Here is a 22,688-nt window from a genome sequence, read left to right as displayed (position 1 = left end):
AGAAAATATTTGCAAAAGACACATATGATAAAGGACTATTATCCTAAATATATAAAGAACTCTTAAAACTCAACAATAAGAAAACAACCCCATTAAAAAATGGACGAAAGACCTTAACAGACACTTTACCAAAGAAGATAGACGGATGGCAAGTATATGAAAAGGTGCTCCACATCCATGTCATCAGAAAAACACACATTAAAACAACAGGGTATAACTACACACCTATTAAAATGGCCAAAATCCGGAACACTGATATATCAAATGCTGGTGAGGATGTGGACTAACAGGAATTCTCATTCATTGTGGGTGGGAATGCAAAATGCTACAGCCACTTTTTTTTTTTTTTTTGCGGTACGCAGGCCTCTCACTGTTGTGGCCTCTCCCGTTGCGGAGCACAGGCTCCGGACGCACAGGCTCAGCGGCCTTGGCTCACGGGCCCAGCCGCTCCGCGGCACGTGGGCTCCTCCCGGACCGGGGCACGAAGCCGTGTCCCCTGCATTGGCGGGCGGACTTTCAACCACTGCGCCACCAGGGAAGCCTAATGGTACAGCCACTTTAAAAGAGAGCTTGGCAGTTCCTTACAAAATTAAACATACTCCTACCATACAATCCGCCAATCATACACCTTGATATTTACTCAAAGGAGTTGAAAACTTATGTCCATACAAAAACCTGCACACTTATGTTTATAGCAGCTTTATTTATAATTGTTGAAACTTGTAAGCAACCAAGATATCCTTCAGTAGGTAAATGGATAAACCGTGGTACACCAAGACAACAGAATATTATTGCTCTCTAAAACGGAATGAGCTCTCAAGCCACGAAAAGACACGAGGAAAGCTTAAACGCATATTACTAAGTGAAAAAGAGCCAATATGAAAAGGCTACATACTGTTTAATTCCAACAACATGACATTCTGCAAAAGACAAAACTATGGAGACAGTAAAAAGATCAGTGGTTTGTCAGGGGTTGGGGGGAGAAGGATAAGTCGGTGGAGCACAAAGGATTTTTAGGATGGTGAAACTGTTTTGTATGATACCCTACCATGGAACGTGTCATTCATTATACATTTGTCTAAACCCACAGACCGTACACCACCAAGAGTGAACCCTAATGTAAAGTATGGACTTTGGGTAATTACGATGCATCAGTGTAGGCTCACAATTGTAACAAAAGTACCACTCTGGTGGGGAAGGCTGATATGGGGAAGTTATGCGTATGTCAGGTATGGGTATATGGAGAATCACCGTGTCTTCCGCTCAATATTCCCAGGAACCTAAAACTGCTCTTAAAACAAACAAACAAACAAAAAAACTCCTTTACAAAATGTCAGAATATTCTTGCCATTCTTTGCCACACCAAAAGCTTTTCTTTACCGCCCACGCCGGGAACCAAGGCTCTAGGCCGCTTGATTCTGGGAGAACATAGAGAACGCGGATCACGAGATCCAGACAAGGAAGGAGTGCCGCCAGAGGAGTCTCTCAAAGGGCCCCCAACTACCGGCAGCGGGCCGGAGAAAACGTCCACTGCAAGCCCACTGTGTGGAGCACAGTCCCAGACCCGAAGCCTGGGGAGCACCGCTTACCAGGGGCCCCGGCGGTCGCTGTCATGGTGACCGTGGTCCTCAGTCTGCGCAGGCGCTGAGCGGTGGGTGCCGCCGAAGACCCGTAACAGATGGCGAGAAAACCCGACTCTACAGAGAATAGACCTTGCCGTGGCCTCCGACGGCCGCCTAGGAGGAGCTTCCGAGGCGGAGGCGGAAGGGGCCGAGGAGCGGTGCGCACGCGCAGAGGCGGCGGCTCGAGTTTCGCCAGCGCGCCGTCTTCCCGGGTGGTTTTCGCGTCTTAGTGTCGCGCGCGTCGCTCCTTTGAAAGGTAGTCAGGAAATGGGTAGTAATGAAGAACGCGGCGTCAGGGAAAACAGAAGCTGGGTTGAGACGCCAAGTTGCTGCTGTGGGGTACGAATTTCCAAATTGGATATATTTTCTCTTTTTAATTTTAGTAGCATCCTAAAAAATGACATGAAATCCTATCTCCATAAAAATGAGCGTTTCTGCATAAGGAGACTGAAGTGATAAGTTGGAAGTTTTCTGTTCCCCTCTTGACTTCTCTACCGGTTTTCACTCAGAAACACTCCTAGCAGCTGGATTCTCCCACCCACTGCCTTCTTTGCCCTCCTTAACTCCTTTCCACAGCCAAGCTGGGACTGGAAAAAGCGCCAGTGGAGTCAGACTGACGTGAATTAGCAGTGCAGCACTGCCATATTCTGGTTCTGTAACTCTACCACTCAATCCGTCAGTTGTAAAATTAGGATAACAATACATCACCTCACACACAGCACAAATGGCAGCCCTTCTCGCCCAGCTCTTCATATTTTAATATACGTCTTTCCAGACGAGTTGTAATTATTTCAATATGTCTTCAATAAGGCTTCCGTATTCTCTGGATTTTCTCAAGCTCAATCGAAATGATTTCTTGAGTTTCAGAAAGCACTAAATTTTAATAACTTCATTGACCTTAAAAAAAAATCTTTCTTGAGATATACAATTGATTGGCTTGAATTTGATCTGCATTTCCTAATGATACAAAATGTTATACATTTAAAGGGTACAATTCAGTGTAGTCACAGAATTGTGCAACCAGCACACCATCAATTTTAGAACATTTTCATCATCCAAAGCAGTCACTCCCCTTTCTCCCCAACCTTAAGGAACCACTAATCCACTTTCTGTCTCTATGGATTTGCCCATTCTGCACATTTCATTTAAATGGGATCATACAGTATACAGTGTTTTGTGACTGGCTTCTTTCACTTAGCATAATGTTTGCGAGGTTCATGTTGTAGCATGTATCAGTACTTTATTAAATTTTTTTGTGGCCAAATTTCCATTATTTGCATATACCACATTTATTTGTCTATTCATCAATGGATGGACTGTTGCATTGTTTCCATTTTTGGCAACTAATGAATTTTGGCTGCTATAAACATTCTTGTACAAATTCTGTGTGGAATTATGCAGATGTATTTCTCTTGGGTATATACGTAAGAGTGGAATTGCTGGTTCATATGGTAACTCTATGTTTAACTTTTTGAGGAAGTGTCAAACAGTTTTGCAAAGCAGCTACATACAACATTTTACATTCCCACCAGCAATGTATGAGGGTTCCAATTTCTCCACATCCTCACCAATACTTGTTATTATCTGTTTATTTGTTTAATTATAGCCATCCAAATGGATATGAAGCAACATCTCATTGTGGTCATTATTTGTATATCGCTAGTGACTAATAATGTTGAACATATTTTCAAGTGCTTATTGGCTTTTTATATATTTTCTTTGGAGAAGTGTCTATTCAAATTATTTGCACATTTTTAAAAGTAGGTTATTTGTGGAGGTTTTGTTGAATTGTAAAAATTCTTTATAAAGTCTGACTACAAGTCCCTTAACAGATATATGATTTACAAATATTTTCTTCCATTTTGCAGGCTGTCTTTTCACGTTCTAGATCGTATCAGTTGCAGTACAAAAGTTTCTATGGCCTATTGATAACCGTATTAGGTCAATATTTTCATAGATTTTACAGTAACTGGCTCAATTAAAATTACTCTTCACTGTCCATTTTTTAGAACTACATAGTGGAATATGTGGCATGAGATAATGATGTCTAAGATTTGCTTGAAAATACTCCAGCAAAGAAATCAAGAGATAGATGAAGCAAAAGTGGAAAATCTTGGTAATTGTTGAATCTGAGGAGTGTTTAGGTTGGGTATGTAGAGTTTCATCATAACATTTTCTCTACTTTTGAGTGTTTGGAAAATTTTATAGCAAATATGTGTCTAATTACTTTTAATCTTTTTGCACAAAGGAAGGGTTGCATGTGTTAAGGGTATATGGTACACTGAAGAAAGATGTACAGAGCCTTATGAAGATCAGAATGTGAAAAATGGGCATTGACCTGATAGTTTGGAGCTGCTTTTGATGACATATTTAAAGAGGAATTAATGGTATAATATTAGCTCTGATTAACCCAATCTGGGTAGAGGTGGTGAGATTATGTGTATTAGAGGAGTGGAATAAGATGAGGTCATCTGTGGGTGACCTTTGATTCAGTACATACAATTCACTCTTGAATAAGAGTGTAGCTAGCCTTAGAATTTACTTTCCACTTAGCACTTAAATATATATATTAAATGCATATATTTTATAGTTTTCTGGCTTCTGTTTTGTTATTGACAAATTTTCTGCTAGCCCAGTTGCAAATTCCCGTAACTATAAAGCAGTCAGTTTTTACTCTCTGGTTGCCTCAAATTTCTTTTTAAATATGCCTACATTGATAGCTTCCACTTACTTTGATTCCTGTCCTGGATTTATTCTGCAGTTCAGCAGACAAAAGATGTTTAAATGTCTTCTGCCAAATTGGGAGTCTCTGCACTGGATTCCTACTTCCACATAATTTAATGCTAAAACGGGATCCTACTAACTCCCTAAATTGTGATTAAAAACAAACAAAAGGCCTTCCCTGGTGGCGCTGTGGTTGAGAGTCCGCCTGCCGATGCAGGGGATACGGGTTCGTGCCCCGGTACGGGAAGATCCCACATGCCGCGGAGCGGCTGGGCCCGTGAGCCGTGGCCGCTGGGCCTGCGTGTCCGGAGCCTGTGCCCCGCAACGGGAGAAGCCACAGCAGTGAGAGGCCCGCGTACCGCAAAACAAAAAAACAAAAAGAACAAAAAAAGCAAACAAAAAACTAATTTAATTCAATGAATTTTAAATGGCCCTCAGGCTTGAAGTTAAAGGGTTTTTGAGAATTGAGAATTTAATTACTTTATATCTTGGTTCCTTTAGCTGCTTAAATATTTTCTTTTTTAAGTTAACAAATCTGTCAGGCATTATTGCCACTCATCCAATTAGCTGTGTTTACTTACAGGGTTGAGTGAATCATGAAAACCCAGACTCATGGGATTTTGGAAGTTTTCAGCTAGCTTCTATGACACAAATATTAGACTTTTTGATATTGTCCTATATGTCCTCAAAGCTCTTCATTTTTTTCCACTTTTTTTTCTCATTGTTATTCAGACTGGATAGTTTCTACTCATGTATCTTCAAATTTACTGACTCTTCCATCCATCATCTCCAGTAATTTTTTTTACTGTATTCTTCAGTTCTAAAATTTCCATTTGGTTCTTTTTATAGCTTTGATTTCTTTGGTGAAGACTTCTATCTTTCCATTCATTTCAATAATGTTTAGCTTTGCTTTGTAGAACCTGATTAAATTAATTCTTTTTGTCTTCTTCTGATAATTCCAACATTTGGGTTACCTCAGAATTGGTTTTTGTTCATTGTCTTTTCCCTTGAGAGTTACTTAAGATTTCCCTAGTGTTTTGCATCTTGAATAATTTTTGATTATTTCCTGGATATTTTGAATATTATGAAATTCTCAGTCCTGTTTAAATCTTCAGAAGAGTGTTTTTGTTTTGTCTTGTTTTAGCTGGCAGTCAATCCAGTTAGTTCACACCACACATCCTGGCCTGCTTTCTGTGGGCTATTGTTCCAAAAATTCAGTTCTCAGTGACTTTGCACTACCATTCTAATCTGCCCAAATTGTGCACCGCCCAGTGGCTAGTCTGAAACCTGGATAGTGAGCTACACTGTAGATCAGTTTTCAAAACCTTTGGCTGCTTCTGGTCAATTTCACACATGCACAGTGTGGAGGTGATCTCAGGATTTTATATACAAATTTAGAGGTTTCCTTTCTTCAATTCCCTCCTATCAATGATCTTCCCCACACTCTCTGGTTCTAAGATCACCCCTTCTTGGTGTTCTGGCTAGAAGGCAGAGCTTTAGCTTCCCCACAACATTGCTAGTGTTCTGCCCTGCACTGACTGCCACCATTGCACAGTGGGTAGAGAGGGGGGTGCTGCCTTTTTGCTGTCTCTAGATTAGGTAGGGCAGGGAAAGTCCACATTGCCCCATAGGGTTTACATATGGTAGGGAGGGAGGGGTGCTGCTGTTTTTCTGCAGCTCTCCTGGAATAAGTTAAGTAAATTCAAAAGGATTCTGTCTCATAGTCCCCCAACCCCCTTCTCTGTCCTCTGACTAGAGAGAGCAGACTGTTCCTTGGACTCTGTGCCAGCTGGCAGTTCCTATTTTAAAGTGCCTATGTGTAGATCCCTTTTTATTTATTCTGTTTGGAATTTCTTTAACTTCTTGAATCTGTAGTCATGTATTTCATCAATTTTTAAAAGCCTACATTATATCTAAAAGTATTTGTTCTGTTCTACCCTCCCCTCTCCTTCTGCAGCTAATTAAGCAGATGTTGGGAATTCTCACTGTATCCTCTATATGTTTCCTGATTTTTCCATCTTTCCATCTTTTTATTTCTCCATGCTGCATTCTGGATAATTTCTCCTGATCTATATTCTAGTTTATAAATCCTTCCAATTGGTTATATTCTGTTCTGCCTTTAAACCTATTTACTGAGTTTTAAAGTTCAGTTTTTATATATTCTTGCAACATTTGTATTTAGTTACTTCCCAAATTAGTTCCATCACTTTTTAGTTTCCAATTCTCTACAGGTATTTGACACTTGACTTTATTTCTTTAAACACAGAAAGCATAAATGTAATACCTAAGACTATATGAATTTAACTGTTTCTACTAATTCTTGCCTCTGGAATCTAGTTTCCTTATGTGCCTGTTTTTTTGGTTTGTTTTGGTTTGTGTGTTGGGGGGGGACCACCTTAAAGCAAGTCAAATGCTTAAGAGTCTTTGGGTGATGTAGGCAATTCTAAACTTGGCTACAATTTTACATAATTTATATTTCTGATTCATCCTCATCTAAAGGCCGAAACCCTTTGAGGGAGTCTCAGCCTACTGTGGGGAAGTTCTTCTGTTAGATTCACAATTCCTGTTAGATTCACCATCTTGTGTGGGCCTTGAACTTTGATATCTGTCCCCCTTACCCCATTAGGCTGTCATATTAGGGCCCCATGCTCACTTCTCTTTTTCTCTTTACTTTTGGACTGGGTGTTCCATACTGTCTTAAAAATCTCTTTGATGTTTTAAGATGCCTTTTTGTATTTTAATCAGCTTTGGTTGTTTTTATCAATGGCATAGCTCTAAATATCCTAACATGCAATTTCCAGAAACAGGAAGTTTCCCGCAATTGCATCTTTGTCCCTACATGGCCAAACCCTACTCTTTCTCTTGGTATTCTCTGTACTTAACACATACTACTTGTGGAATGGAATCCATAAATGTTGATAAGAACTATGCTTAATTTTTTCAGAGCAATTAATCTTTTTATTATTTTTTTAGAAATTTGTACTTATAGCTGCTCTAAGATATAGGTATCTTGTTTTAGTTAGCTAATATTAGTTGCTTCATGTAATAAACCACCAGAAAATTTAGCAGCTTAAAACAACAGACATTTATATCTGAGATTCAGAAATCTGAGAAAGGCTTAGTTGGGTGATTCTCATGAGGCTACAGTCAAACTGTGGCTGGGGCTGCAGTCTGAAGGCTTGACTGGGTTGGAGGATCCCCTTCCACTTGCCTGGCAGCTGGCTTCCCCAAGAATGAGTGACTCAATAGAAAGAGAAGGAGAAAGAGAAGGAGACAGGCAGACAGGGAGGGAGAGGTGGGGAGACAGGGATGAAATGAAGAGAGTGAGTGGGGAGAAATACACCAAAGATGGCAACCATAGAACCTTTTATAACATAATATTGGAAATGACATCCCATCCCTTCTTCCATATTCTGTTGGTCACAAAGACCAACAGTGGTACAGTGTGGGAGGTGACTACACAAGGGTGTGAATAACCAAGAGGCAGGGATCACTGTGGGCTATCTTGGAAGCTGACGAGCACCTTATTTTACCAAAAGAACAAAAAAAGAAAGAAAAAAAAAACTTTACTATATTCGGAGGTTCATAATAAAGCTCTTGAATTAGAACTATTTCTTCATTTGTAAAAAGCATGAAAATATAGCTGTAATTTTTATCAATGCAAATTCAGAAAATGTTTCCCAAAAGGTGTTAAATATTAAATTGTGTATCATTCCAAGCTAAATCTAAAACACAGAATATAAAGAGAAGATTTAAAACTACTAAAAATCTGATGTAAAACAAAACAAAAAGAACACCAATGTCAAGTGGTAAAAGATAAATTTAGATGGTGAGGCTTAGTGTTGGGTAGGAAAAGAAATAAAGGTTTTAAATATAGCTCAAATAAAAAATAACATTCCAAGTATTTTCATAAAAAATTGTTATGAGAAAAACAATCCTCCTATGGAAACATATGGTCATAATTCCAGTAATGGATTTTCTTCTTGCTTTTCTGCCATTAAGATTGCTTTTATCAATTACACAGTGGTTGGAGAAGCAGTGAAAACTTTAAGATTCTAAATAGAAGCCACATAAATCAAAGTAATTGAGGAGATGACACTGTGTTCTTCAGTGTAAACAGCACACTATATTTTGTATAAAAAATGAGGGGAGATAATAAAAATATATTTGCTGCTACTGCACCTAAACCTTGGAAAGATACACAATAATAAAAATCACTTCTTATTGAGATTGGAGAGTGAGAAGAACAAGGTAGATGCATACAAGGTGGGCAGTAAGACATATTAAGTTTTTAACATTTCTTTCTGATTTTTGAATGTTTATATATTACACATATGAAGCATTTTTCTTTAATCACAAAGAAAAAAATTAAAACCTAGGACTGTTTAGAGGTTTCTGGTTTATTTCAAGATATTTTCTCTTTAAAATTTGAGTCAAGTTATCAAAGTTATATTACTATTAAAAAAAGAAGAGTTGTATTCTTTACTTATAAAACAATATTTAAATCTAGGCTGTTATAAACTTAGGCAATTGAGACACCATAGTCAGGCTACTACTTTTATGATTAAATTATGATTTTTATGATTATGACTTTTATGATTAAATAAGGTAAGATATTCACACAACACAGAAGACTCTTTAAAGTAAATTGCCTTAAAAGGGAAAGTTGAATGTTTTGACATATTACTGACTCTTCAGATTTTCAGCTCTTGCCTAGACAAGTTTAACGCCCACACCTTCTCATTATTAGTATGGCTATCCTCCTGAATTGTTTTCCAACCAGCTACTTAGAAGTCATATCTCTATTTTAGCAATTACTTTTACTTTGTTAATTATCTGCTTCACACATTCATCTCCAAGAGGGAAAGAACTATTTTATTCATCTTTCAATCAATGAAGCCTACTAAAGTGCTCTGCATATAGCAAGCATATATGCATATACTAATCTGCTGGATTGCTGCAAAAGCAAATGGGCTAAATTTTACTTAATATTTCAAAATTCTGGAAAGACAGTATTCTTAAAAGGCATAGACCAAAAATAGATCATTGCAGACTGAGTACAAAGAACCATTCTATTTCTTCACCTTTAAAAAAATTAAAATTTTAAATTATCAATGGGAAGAACATGACCAAATGCATTCAGAAACATATTGTACATCTACAAAGAATACTTTAGAATGTGCCTCCAAAGGCACAGTAACTCCAATTTTCATTAAATTTAGAGACTTTAGGGAAACAAATCCAAAGCTATCCCATCATGGGAAAAGTCCTCTACCTTCTGGTTATTTTAAAGTAACTTCAGTATTCATAGATTGTGCCCTTAACTTATACTGCAAAATAAACAAAAATATAAAGAAAACAAATTGAGTTAGATATGCAATTGCTTATGATGTCAACAAATTTCACAAGTTATTACATCATGTTGCTTAATTTTATTTAATGTCTGCAACATTTTACATTGTTTATGAAGTAGTTACTTCCAAAAGACTGATATTTTCCTCCATGCTGTGTCTTTGGCTAGTATGACAGATGTGATTCAGTAGGAATCATATGACCAAACTGATTCAAATTCTCAGTTTTTTCCTAGACTGAGACCTAAGAACCTGAGTTATAACCCTGACTTCATCTTCAGGTTGAGATGCTTCATAAATACTTTCTTAAAACAGGGCTATTTAATGTAGTTTCTTTTTCTTGAGACACAGGAGTGTTTTTGATACAAAAACATATATATTCCACATTAGAATAAAAAAAGCATTAAAATAATGATTATTATTTTAAATAACTTAAATGACAGGATTAACTAAAATATGACCATTACTTTTTTAACACAACGTACTTTAAAAATTTTTTTCTATTTGAAGTAAAGAAGAAAGTTCTGTAACAGTTTCAAATACATAGAATTTAACTTATGTTAATATCCTGTTATAAAAAATAACTACCATATAAAGAATTTAAAATATGCAAAAGTAAGTAGTTCATTAAAATTTATACTTAATACATTGGTGTCAATGAAAATATGTAGACTTGCCAAGAAACTTTCAAGGTTTAAAGGAGAAGTTAAAAAAACACCTGTTTCAGGCTTCATTTATTGCTACATAATGACTACTTCAAGGGTCATCTGGCCTGTCGTCAATCACTCTTAGAAGTGGTATATACAGTGGTATACTTTGGAAGGAAAGGAGGAAAAATAATGCACTGCAATACAAAAATATTACCTATTTATAAATTATTAAAGATTTATAAAACACATACCAAATCACATGTTCTTGCTATAAAAACAATATACTTAATTATAGAAGCACAAAATCCTGAAGCACCCACAGTTACTTTAAGAATACCCATTTAATAAAGAGAAAACCATATATGTATATATAAAATAATAATTTGAAAAGAAAGAAGGCAAAATTCTGATTTTAATGCAAACAATCAGTTTATCTAATCATGGAGGTAGGTCTCCACTCCAATTATACAAATAAGTTATCTGCCTTATTCAAAGAATTACCATATTAAGTCTAAGATCTGGAAACTGGTCTGTGCCATTGAAATACATTTTTAACAGACTTTAGAAACCAGTAATTTAACTGGCATATAAACAAAAAAGGTAGTTCCTTCACAAGCTTACATCTGAAAAGAGCCTTCATTAAAATCATTCTTGGCATAAAGAGGTATACCTAAGTGCAGGTACTTTGGCTTAGCATTTAAATAACACAGTTAAATGCTACAAATTTTTTAAAGACAGAAGAAATCCTTGTCTTTTTCAGTACTTGTAAAGTGTAAAGCTTCAAAAACTGTGGATCTCTTAAATTTTTGGAGATTTAAATATTGTGCTAATGATTTTTAAAAGATCATTCCTGCCTAAAAAGCAAAGCTTACATGTTTCAAACATCAAACATATTTACTTTTAGTGTCTGTGGCATTTCAACTTTAGTGCTGGAGTTAGTTTTAACAAATCAGTTTGCAATATATAATACAACTCACGTCCTTTCACTAAAAAAGATTTTCAATAATAAAAAATACTAATTCTATTTCTAATGGTAAACTAGTAGAGTTGGAGGTCCCACCGTGGATCACAGGGATTAGAGCACTATCAAGATCATTTAGATAATGCTGAGGAAGAAGTTGGCCTTCGGATCCTGCCTGAAATTCAACCTGGAAAAAAAAAATCTTGATGAGTCAACCCTAGAAAGTGAGCAATCTTGTTTTGTTCAGCAGATGAATATAAAACTATTTAAGAATATCATTCAATTTAAGCATGTTAAGAAAATACTTGATATTTTGTTCATAAAATAATGTTTTACATTTTCCTTTATTCTTCTACTACATAAATTATAATTGTCCCTTCCACAGATACTATGAAAATAAAATTGCCACTACTTCATACTTCAGGTTTCTTCTCAATGAACATGTAAACACATTGGCAGACCAAGGGTTTGAATAATTGTCAACATGATTTAAATAAAGACCCCATGGTATTTAAAAAAAGATCTACTTAAAAATATTTTGAATTTATCATAAAATAATATTTGAATTTAATTTTGCTGGTGAAAATTACATTTTAATACATATGACTAAAATAATTAACAATGCTTACTCAAGTAATTATCAGGTGCTTCCTTGAAAAAGGAAATTTTAATAGTGAGATAAAAATGTAAGTTCTTTTTTCCAATAAGAACTGTAACACATCCTGCCTGAAGAAGAGCAAACCTTCAACATATGAAATTGTTCATGTTAAGATTAACCATTCTGGGACTTCCCCGGTGGTCCAGAGGTTAAGACTCCGCGCTTCCATTGCAGGGGGCGTGAGTTTGATCCCTGGTCGGGGAACTAAGATCCCACATGCAGCGTGGCGCCGCCAAAAAAAAAAAAAATAAAGATTGACCATTCTAATGAACAACCTGGACTGAAATCTATTATATTGGATGTGAGAAACAGTTAAAAAGGCACATTAAAATACTACTGGATTGGAACTTCCCTGGTGGTGCAGTGGTTAACACTCCATGCTCCCAAGGCAGGGGGCCCAGGTTTGATCCCTGGTCAGGGAACTAGATCCCACATGCCGCAACTGAGTTCACATGCCACAACTAAGGCGCCCACGTGCCACAACTAAGGAGCGTGCCTGCCGCAATTAAGGAGCTCATGGGCTGCAACTAAGACCTGGCACAACCAAATAAATAAATATTTTAAAAAAAATACTAGTGGAGTACCACTTTTCACCTATCAAATTGGCAAAGTTCAAAAGTTTGATTATATACTGCTTTGATAAGGATGTGAGAGAAAGAACACTCTCATAAATTGTGGTAGAAATATAAATTGTCATAACCTCTATTTGAGACAATATGGTAATATCTATTGAGTACATACTTGGACCCGGCAATTCTACTCCTAGGAATATTTCTTATATACTCCCACTTATGCAAAAGCAAAATATTGTGGATACCTTAAATATCAACCAGGACATACCAAACATGCATAAGCACTAAATAAATTATGGTACATTTATATAATCAACTACTACTGTGCAACTTTAAAAAGAATACGTAGTTAAATGAAATATCTCTAAGATATATTAAGTTAAAGAAGCACTGTTAAAAAAAAAGTGAGAAGAGAACAAAAAGAACATACAAACTTAATTGCTCATACATGCAAAAAATTACAAAGAATACATAGAAATGGATAACATTTGACTGCCTGACCAAGAAGGGAGGATGAGGGGGAGTATGGAAGTGGACTGAAGGGTTAGGAGTCAAGGGTAGGAAGGCGATCTTTCCAGGGCTATTACCTGATGCAACTCTACTGGGAACCATTTACATTGTAGCCTGGAGTTAATATCTCCAGAGGTCACCAATTAAATAGAGTACTGTGTGAATGTTGCTCTCTAGCATGTTTAATGAGGTGGTCCCGGTATATATATATTTGTGAGATAATAGAAAATATATATTGGTCTCTGACCCCAGTTCCTGGCATAAAGCTCCTAAAACCCTTGTCATTTCCTAAGTGATAAGAATACCAGTAACATCTCTTATTCTAATATTTATCTTTGATCCCATCCCTGACACAGGGCTCCTAAAAAAGTTGTGAATTCCTGAGTGATAAGAGACGAAGGAGCATCTTTTGTTCTTTTGAGTCAACTCTGGATGGGCTCCTAGATAGGGGCTGGTCACCAGAAAGACCAAGCCCATGATTAGAAGTTTTAAATTTCCAGCCCTACCCCTCATTCTCCAGAGAGGGGAGCGGGGCTAAAAACTCAGTTAATAATTGATCATGCCTACATGAGGAAACCTCCATAAAATCTCAGTAGAAGTGGGTTGAGAGAGCTTTCAGGCTGGTGAATACATCCACACTGGGAGGGTGACACACCCAACTCCGTGGAGACAGAAACTCCTGCTCAGGACTCTACCAGACCTTGCCCCATGTATCTCTTCATCTGGCTGTTCATCTGTATAGCCTTTAATGAACTGACAGACATACGCAAATGTTCCCCTGAGTTCTGTGAGCCGCTCAAGCAAGTTAATTGAACCCAAGGAGGAGGGGGTCATTGGAAGCTCTGATCCATAACTGGTTGGTCAGAAGCACAGGTGATAACTGACTGATATATGAAGTGGGGGAGGAGGCAGTCTTGTAAGAGCTGTAGGATCTGATGCTATCTCCAGGTAGATCAAGTCAGAATTAAGTTGAATTCTTAGACACCCTGCTTGTGTCTGAGAATTGCTTGCTGGGGTGGGGGAAAGCCTCCACACATCTGGTGAGCAGAAGTGTTTTCAGTGAGTAGTGAAAGAGACACACAGGAAAGACATAGAAGGGAAGAAATAGGTTTTTCCCTACATGGGAGGAAAAAACTGAAAATTTCCCTTTTTTAACATTTTTAGACTTTTGTAATTTTAAGTCACATGAATATAGAATTTAGTCAGCATAATTAAAAACCCTACTTATCAAGCAGGAATGTTGTGGAGCAGGGGTCAGCAAACTATGGCCTGTGGGCCAATGTGGCCCACCAACTGTTTTTGTAAACAAAGTTTCACTGGAACACAGCTAAGCTGTTTAGTTTACATACTGTCTACAGCTGCTTTCACACTATAATGGCACAGTTAAGTAGTTGTGAAAGAAATCTGACAGACCGCAATGCCTAAATTATTTACTGTCTGACCAAAAAGAGTTTGCTGGCCCCTGCTGTGGACAGTAAAGGAGATAATGTACAGGAAGTGTGTACCGAACATTAACGTTCAACAAACTTTAGTTCTCTTCAGTGATCTCAAGGTAAAAGGTTAAAGAAAAACTTTGGATTATTTTAATATAAGATATATTCATTTCAAAAAGACATCACAAAAACATGCCTCACCATATCAGTGTCAATGGAAACTCTGAGGCCAATTTTATTTATCCCATTACTCTTTAGAGTTTTCAGGTGAGGGCACAGTGCAGCACTACAAGCCATGGCTATTTCTTTTGCAAACTGATAACGAGTTGCTGAAATAGATAAATCCTGGTCCTTTAGAAAGTAGAACACCTGAAATGTATTTAATTAGGAAACAAGTCATGATTAAGATTAGAAGTAGCTTTAAAAATGCAAAAATTGCTACCTTCAATTCAACTTTATGAATAAAATTCCAATGTTAGTGCCATGAAATTCACTAGTTAGGAATATTATATAGTGTGTGTCCATATATATATACATATATATATATATATATATATATATATATATATATATATATACACATACATATATATATATATATACACACTATATAGCCTGATCTATAGTATAAGTAAAAACTTAAAACCAAAGATTAGGGAATATGGGAATGACTTAGCTATTTTTGCCTAAAGTTAACTTGTAGCAACAAAAGCTTTGTTAACTCGGTTTAAAGAAGGGTACTAATGAGCCCACCCTATAAGATCACCATCCCATAAGGACATCTTAATGAAGTTAAGATCAAACAAAGAAATAATGTTCTATAATTTCTATACCCTCTATAGTTTCTATCTTCTACATGTGTAAAATCACAAAGAATACCTAAGAAATCAGTAACATTGATTGTCTGACCCAGGAGGTAGAGTGAGGGGGAGAATGGAGGTAGACTAAGGGGCTGTGAGGCTACAGTTTCATATTCTCTTATTTTTAAAAAACTGGAACATGCAAAACTAACTTTCATATGTGAGTGCTGATTATAAACTGATATCTATAAAATATTTTATTTTTTGTAAAATAAGAGAAAAATGAAAACACCATGGTCAAATAACATGTTATTGTACAAACAAAGATGGCAATGCCGTGAAAACTTAACTGTGAGCTGACAGGCAGTACCACCATACAATAACCTGAAATGATCCTATGGAAATGCAAATCTGGTGTATATAAGGCAGTCTGGGGTGGAGATATGTGTGTCTCAAGGTGTAATGAAAGTGTAATACGCTGCACTTAAACATTCAGAGGTTAAGTACTGCGAAATCTCCAAATTAACAAAAACATATCCAAACACAGCATGTAAATGGAAGGAAACGTCTTTCTAAGTTACCTCAGTACACTTTACAATCTTCTCATCAGTTTCAAAATCTGCTTCCAGTTTTATTTTTTCACTTGGAAATCCTTGTAATGATATTCCATCCACTGAACTAATAACACTGCAGAATAAAATATAATAGAACAGATTTATTTAATACCAAAGTACTTTCTATGAAGTAAATTATTAGACTTGAACAAATGGAATGAGGATAAAAATTATGAAAGCTATAAATTTAAAGCAGCAGTAAGACATCTCAATTATACAAAAAATAATTAAAACTTAGCTCATATTCGTTTACCAAGATTTCTTGATTGTGTAGCAAATTATATCTACTTTTTCATATGCCCAATTCAGACCTGAGGTTTAAAATACCTTAGTCTCCTAACAGAAAAGCTGTCTCATGAATTGCAAAACTCTATTTTGGAATCCTTCAGCATTAGCCCTTCTCTTCCTTTTTTGCTCCAGATCTCTTAGCCAGTCTCCAAAAAAGAAAGAAAATGGGTAACTAAAGAGAGGAGGGAATAGCAGTAATATTCTATAAGGCCTCTAATGTACATATTATTGAATTCAGTTGTTTGCATTTACAGTGGATCAATATAATACAGAATAAACACCCAAAGGGAATCCATTACTTATTTGATAAAAATAATCCTAAGATAATTCCATGAAAATACATATCTGGTATATAAAAGGCAGTCTGGGGGGGGAAATATGTGTGTGCCTCAATGTACCATATAACAGACAAAGTATCTTGTCTTTCTCAGACCTGGCATCAAGCCTACACTGCTACACAATGTGTATCATTTGCCCCCTCCCAAACTGTCCACCCTTTAATAGTTTACAGCATCCTGGCTAAGAAAACACACATGATGCTGGTTAGGTACATTTTTGAAAAACCCAGACTGCATTTATTAATTAGAGTATATGCATTGAAATTAATGGTATAATTCTATATTTATTTATAAAATATTTAATTTTGTTAACATGATGTTTTTATCCTTTCTCCTCCATCAAATCAATTACATTTTGGTAACAAAAAATTCCTACCCTTTGTTTCCTTTTTCTTCAGAATCTACCCAGCAGATGTCCACATATTCTCTCATGTCTACAGCATCAACTTTCCCACATGTAATTTTAAAGTCTTTTTGTTCTCGTAGAGCTAGCCGTAAGCCATCCATGGTCTCTGGAGTTATTTGTACCATTAAGCCATCTAAAAGTGAGAGTTATGTTTCACATTTCTTTTACTGAATATAAATTTATATGTCTAAGCCATAAATTTTGCTATCAAAATATGTTCCATGCAAGTTTTAGACCATCTATTAAATCATCTTGATGGTTGTTTTCTGTTAGGGAATATGAAAAATATTTCACAATGTTAAGGATTCTTTTTTTTTTTTAATGGTTAAACAAATAAAGGTGAGAACTTCCACTTCTGGCTATGATGAAATAATGATGCCAAACTGCCCTTTCATTATGGTAACCAACCATAAAACTAGACAAAATGTATGAGGCAATTGTTTTCAGGTTCTGGACAACAGGAAGTACAATACCATGGTCCCTACAGGAAAACTCAATAGGTGAGCCCATAACTGCACAGGCTCTCTGCTTGGGGACAATTTCTGCATGGTGACCAGTAAGCCTACAATTGCTCTACTGGGCTGAGAAGTCAGAGATAAGACTTTAGGGAAACCTGAAATCTGTGGTCAAGACACTAAAAAGGGGAGCATCAGGAGACTGTGTTCAAGGACTTTTTGAGTCCTTGGACCAGAACTGAGAACACATTAATAGAGTGACCCTAGATGAGGCATAACAGAAAATGGCTATTATATGGTTGGGAACAGAACAGAGATAATAGAAGTCAAGCAATGTTGGGGGATATTGGTAGTCTAGACCAACCAAAATACACATTAGCACCTCATTAACCTGAACTGTGCAATGCCAAATCAAAGCTCTTACAAAATCTACAGGCAAAACAGATTTGGAAAATGAGTCCTGCCAGACTGTAAACACCTTAGGATATCCATAGATCCATCTGTTAAAAAAAATAAAGACTACACAAGCTCAGGGTAAGCAGACATAAAATGCCTGCTTAAACATAAATAAGCCTTCTTCAGCAAAAAAATCCCTTTAAAAAAAGCTAAAAGAATCTAAAGTCTCTAAAGCCTATCAATAATGACAGTACAAAATAAAAAATTACCAAAGACAGGAAAATGTGAGCCCCTATAAAACTGAAACTAACCATGAGATGGCCAAGACACTGGAATAAACACAAAAATACTTTAAAATATCTATTCTAAAATATACTCAAGGACCTAAAGGAAAACACATTTAAAGAATGAAAAGCAAATACTGGCTAAATGTATAAACAGATTTTTAAAAATCTGAACAGAGAAATAAAACTGGAAATGCCCCCCCCCAAATTCTATAACTGAAAAGTATAATCCAACTAAAATAGAAACCTTAATGGATAGGCTTAATAGTAGATTGAAGATGGCAGAAGAATCAGAGAACATAAAGAAAGGTCAACAAAAGTGATCAAATCTGAAGAACCCAGAGAAAAATGAAGAAATATAAAAAGAGCATCAAAGACCCTTGGGATGGTATAAAACAGTCTAATACAGATATGGATTACATATACATAGATAGACTATCTCCCAGAAGGAGAAGAAAGATCAGGACATTTAAAAAAATGGTAAGAAGTTCCCCAAATTTGATGAAAAATATTGACACACACATCCAAGGAGTTCAATAAATGCCAAATAGGATAAATACAAAGAAAACCACATTGAGGCACACCACTGTAAAACTGGTGAAAACCAAAGATAAAGAGGCTCTCTTGAAAACAGACTGAGGAAAAGGGCACATTAAATACAAGGAAACAAATATAAAAACTATTACTGACTCTTCACTAGAAATAATGAGGGCCAAAAGACAATGAAATGACATCTTTAAAGAAAATAGACTTTCAAAGCAGAATTTTATATCTAGCAAAAATACCCATAAAAAATGAGAATGAAATAAAGACAGCTTCAGAAAAATGAAAAGCAAGACAACATTAGATAAATGAAAGCCAGCCAACTTGTATTACAAAAAATACTAATGACTTCTTGATGTCTGCTCCATGTAAAGAGCTTGGAACTTGTCACTTCCATCCTCACAACAAGAAAAAAGCTGAACAATAAAATACCTAGGAATAAACCTAACTTCTATTCAACATAGTACTGGAAGTCCTAGCCACAGCAATCGTACAAGGAAAATAAGAAAAGGTATTGAAATTGGAAGGAAAGAGGTAAAATTGTCATTATATGCAGATGACATGATACTCTATATAGAAAACTCTAAAGACTACACACAAAAACTATGAGAACTGATAAACGAATTCAGCAAGGTAGCAGGCTACAATATTTACGGAAATATTTTGCATTACTTTAAACAAACAAATATCAGAAAGTAAAAAAAAAAAAAAAAAAAAAAACCTTTAAAAATTGTATAAGGAAAATACCTAGGAATAAACCTGACCAAGGAGGTGAAAGACTTACACGCTGAGAACCATAAAACATTGATAAAGGAAACTGAAGATGATTCAAAGAAATGGAAAGATATCCCATGCTCTTGGATTGGAAGAATTAATATTGTTAAAATGGTCATAGTATCCAAGGCAATCTACAGATTTAATGTGATCCCTATCAAATTACCCACCACATTTTTCACAGAACTAGAACAAATAATCCTAAAATTTATATAGAACCACAAAAGACCCAGAATTGCCAAAGCAATCCTCACAAAAGAACAAAGCTGGAGACATAAGCCTCCCAGACTTAAGATAATACTGCAAAGCTACAATAATCAAAACAGTGTGGTATTGGCACAGAAACAGACATATGGATCAATGGAACAAAAGACAGAACACAGAAATAAACCCACAAACCAACAGTCAATTAATCTTTGCCAAAGAGGCAAGAACGTACAATGGAGAAAAGACAGTCTCTTCAACAAGTGGTGTTGGGAAAGCTGGACAATCTCATGTAAATCAATGAAATTAGAACACTTCCTCACACCATATAAAAAGATAAGCTCAAAGTGGTTTGAAGATCTAAATATAAGACATGACACCATAAAACTCCTAGGAGAGAACATAGGCAAAACATTCTTGGATGTAAATCATAGCAATATTTTCTTAGGTCAGTCTGCCAAGGCAAAAGAAACAAAAGCAAAAATTAACAAATGGGACCTAATCAAACTCAAAAGCTTTTGCACAGCAGGGAAGCCATAAACAAAATGAAAAGACAACCTACAGAATGGGTGAAAATATTTGCAAATGATGCAATGAAGGGTTAATTTCAGAAATACCCAAACAGTTCATATACCTCACTTTCAAACAAACAACCCAATCAAAAAATGGGCAGAAGACCTAAATAGACATTTTTCCAAAGAAGACATACAGATGGCCAACAGTCACATGAAAAGATGCTCAGTATCACTAATTATTAGAGAAATGCAAATCAAAACTACAATGAGATCACCTCACACAAGTCAGAATGGTTATCATCAAAAAGTTTACAAATAATAAATGCTGGAGAGGGTATGAAGAAAAGGGAACCCTCCTAAACTGTTGGTAGGCATGTAAATTGGTACAGCCGCTATGGAAAACAGTCTGGAGGTTCCTTAAAAAACTAAAAGTAGAGCTACCATATGATCCAGCAATCCCACTCCTAGGCATATCAGAAAAGATGAAAACTCTAATTCAAAAAGATATATGTACCCCAATGTCCATAGCAGCAGTTTATAATAGCCAAGACATGGAAGCAATCCAAGTATCCATCAGATGAATGGGTAAAGAAGATGTGGGGTGTGTGTGTGTGTGTGTGTGTATACACACACACAATGGAATATTACTCAGCCATAAAAAAATGCAATATTGCCATTTGCAGCAACATGGATGGACCTAGAGATTATCATACTAAGTGAAGTCAGACAGAGACAAATATGTGATATCACTTATATGTAGAATCTAAAAAATAATACAAATGAATTTATTTACAAAACAGAAACAGACTCACAGACATAGAAAATAAACTTATGGTTACCGAAAGGGAAAGGGAGGAGAGGGATAAATTAGGAGTATGGGATTAACAGATACACACTAATATAAATAAAATAGATAAAATAACATGGATTTACTATATAACATAGGGAAATATATTCAATATCATTTAATAACCTATAATGAAAAGAATCTGTAAAAAAATATATATATACATATGAAAAACTGAATCACTTTGCTGTACACCTGAAACTAATACATTATTGTAAATCAACTATAATTCAGTAAAATTTTTAAAAATAAATTTAAAAAAATAAAAAGCTGAACAAACATAAAATGAACAACTCTTAGATCTATCAAAGAATTGATGTTCCAGGGCAAACTGCTGCCCTGAAAAAAGGAGCAAAATCAAAACCTACCACAACAACCCAACAAAAATAAAACATATTTCTCCTTACTTCTTATCACATATAATGTGATATAAGAAATATAATTGAATATATCACATTCCATCATCAGAAGACATATGGCACACAAAATGGAATCATAAACCTCACTTACTTTTAAAAGTTATTACTGAAAAACATGGATCTAGACAAGAACATTTACAATCACTGCTTCCACTGAAAGTACTAGCCAATAAACAAGAAAAATAAATTAAAAAGCCATAATGGCTGTAAAGAAAGAAGCAAAACTATCATTATTAATAAACTATCATTATTTATAGTTATAAAAAAACTCTAAAAGAGTCTATAGATAAATTATTTTAAATAATGTAAGCTTAGCAATATAGCTGGTTATAAGATAAAAACAGAGAAATCAATTAATTTCTATTTTCCAGCAACAAAAGATAAAATTTTTAATTTAAAAAGATATCCAAGAATACATTAAAAGGATCAGGTACCATGACTAAGGGGGATTTGTCCCAGGGATGCAAGGATTTTTTGGTATCTGCAAATCAATCAATGAAACACACAACATTAACAAACTGAAGAATAAAAACCATATGATCATCTCAATAGAGGCACAGAAAGCTTTTCACAAAATTCAAGATCCATCTATGATAAAAACTCTTCAGAATGTGGGCATAGAGGAAACATACCTCAACATAATAAAGATGCCACCAGAAAACTACTAGAGCTCATGAATGAATCTGATAAAGTTGCAGGATACAAAATTAATGTACAAAAATCTCTTGCATTTCTAGGCACTAACAACAAACTATCAGAAAGAGAAATTAAGGAAATAATCCCATTTACAACTGCATCAGAAAGAATAAAATACCTAGGAATAAACCTACCTAAGAAAGTAAAAGACCTGTACTTGGAAAACTGTAAGACACTGATAAAAGAAATTGAAGATAACACAAACAGATGGAACACAGATATACTGTGTTCATGGACTGGAAGAATTAATATTGTTAAAATGAACATACAACCCAAAGCAATCTACAGATTCAATGTAATCCCTATCAAAATACCAAGGGCATTTTTCACAGAACTAGAACAAATATTTTTTTAATTTGTATGGAAACACAAAAGACCCCAAAGAGCCAAAACTATTTTGAGAAAGAAAAACAGAACTGGATGAATCATGTTCCCTGACTTCAGACTATATTACAAACCTACAGTAATCAAAACAGTATGGTTCTGGCACAAAAACAAAACCATAGATCAATGGAATAGAATACAGCTCAGAAATAAACCCATGCACTTATGATCAATTAATCTACAACAAAAGAGGCAAGAATATTTGGTGGAGCAAAGACACTCTCTTCAATAAGTGGTGCTAGGA

General features: G+C 35.6%; 2 protein-coding genes across 6 annotated transcripts in view; both read right to left on the bottom strand.

Annotated features, from left to right (window-relative positions):
• Positions 1 to 2,925, bottom strand: part of FAM151B (family with sequence similarity 151 member B) — a 35,233-nt gene extending 32,308 nt beyond the window's left edge. For both annotated transcript variants that reach the window (XR_013827600.1, XM_079916790.1), the window contains exon 1: positions 1,590 to 2,925. Coding sequence is in view for 1 of the 2 variants with exons in the window: in XM_079916790.1 (XP_079772916.1) it covers positions 1,590 to 1,614 (25 nt within the window). In the remaining variant the exon portion in view is untranslated. The remainder of the gene's footprint in view (positions 1 to 1,589) is intronic.
• Positions 2,926 to 8,550: 5,625 nt separating this feature from the next.
• Positions 8,551 to 22,688, bottom strand: part of ZFYVE16 (zinc finger FYVE-type containing 16) — a 56,860-nt gene continuing 42,722 nt past the window's right edge. For 3 of the 4 annotated variants that reach the window (XM_079915293.1, XM_079915292.1, XM_079915294.1), the window contains 4 exons: positions 16,898 to 17,060; positions 15,863 to 15,968; positions 14,683 to 14,850; positions 8,551 to 11,495 (listed from right to left, as the gene is read on the bottom strand). In XM_079915293.1, coding sequence (XP_079771419.1) covers positions 11,334 to 11,495; positions 14,683 to 14,850; positions 15,863 to 15,968; positions 16,898 to 17,060 — 599 coding nt within the window. In that variant the 3' untranslated portion in view covers positions 8,551 to 11,333. Of the gene's footprint in view, positions 11,496 to 14,682; positions 14,851 to 15,862; positions 15,969 to 15,990; positions 16,330 to 16,897; positions 17,061 to 22,688 lie in introns of those variants that run through there. The other variant, XM_079915295.1, reaches the window with a different exon arrangement.

Source organism: Stenella coeruleoalba, assembly GCF_951394435.1.
Source record: "Stenella coeruleoalba genome assembly, chromosome: 3".
In the NCBI taxonomy this organism is placed as follows: Eukaryota; Metazoa; Chordata; class Mammalia; order Artiodactyla; family Delphinidae; genus Stenella; species Stenella coeruleoalba.
This window is presented reverse-complemented; position numbering and strand designations above follow the sequence as displayed.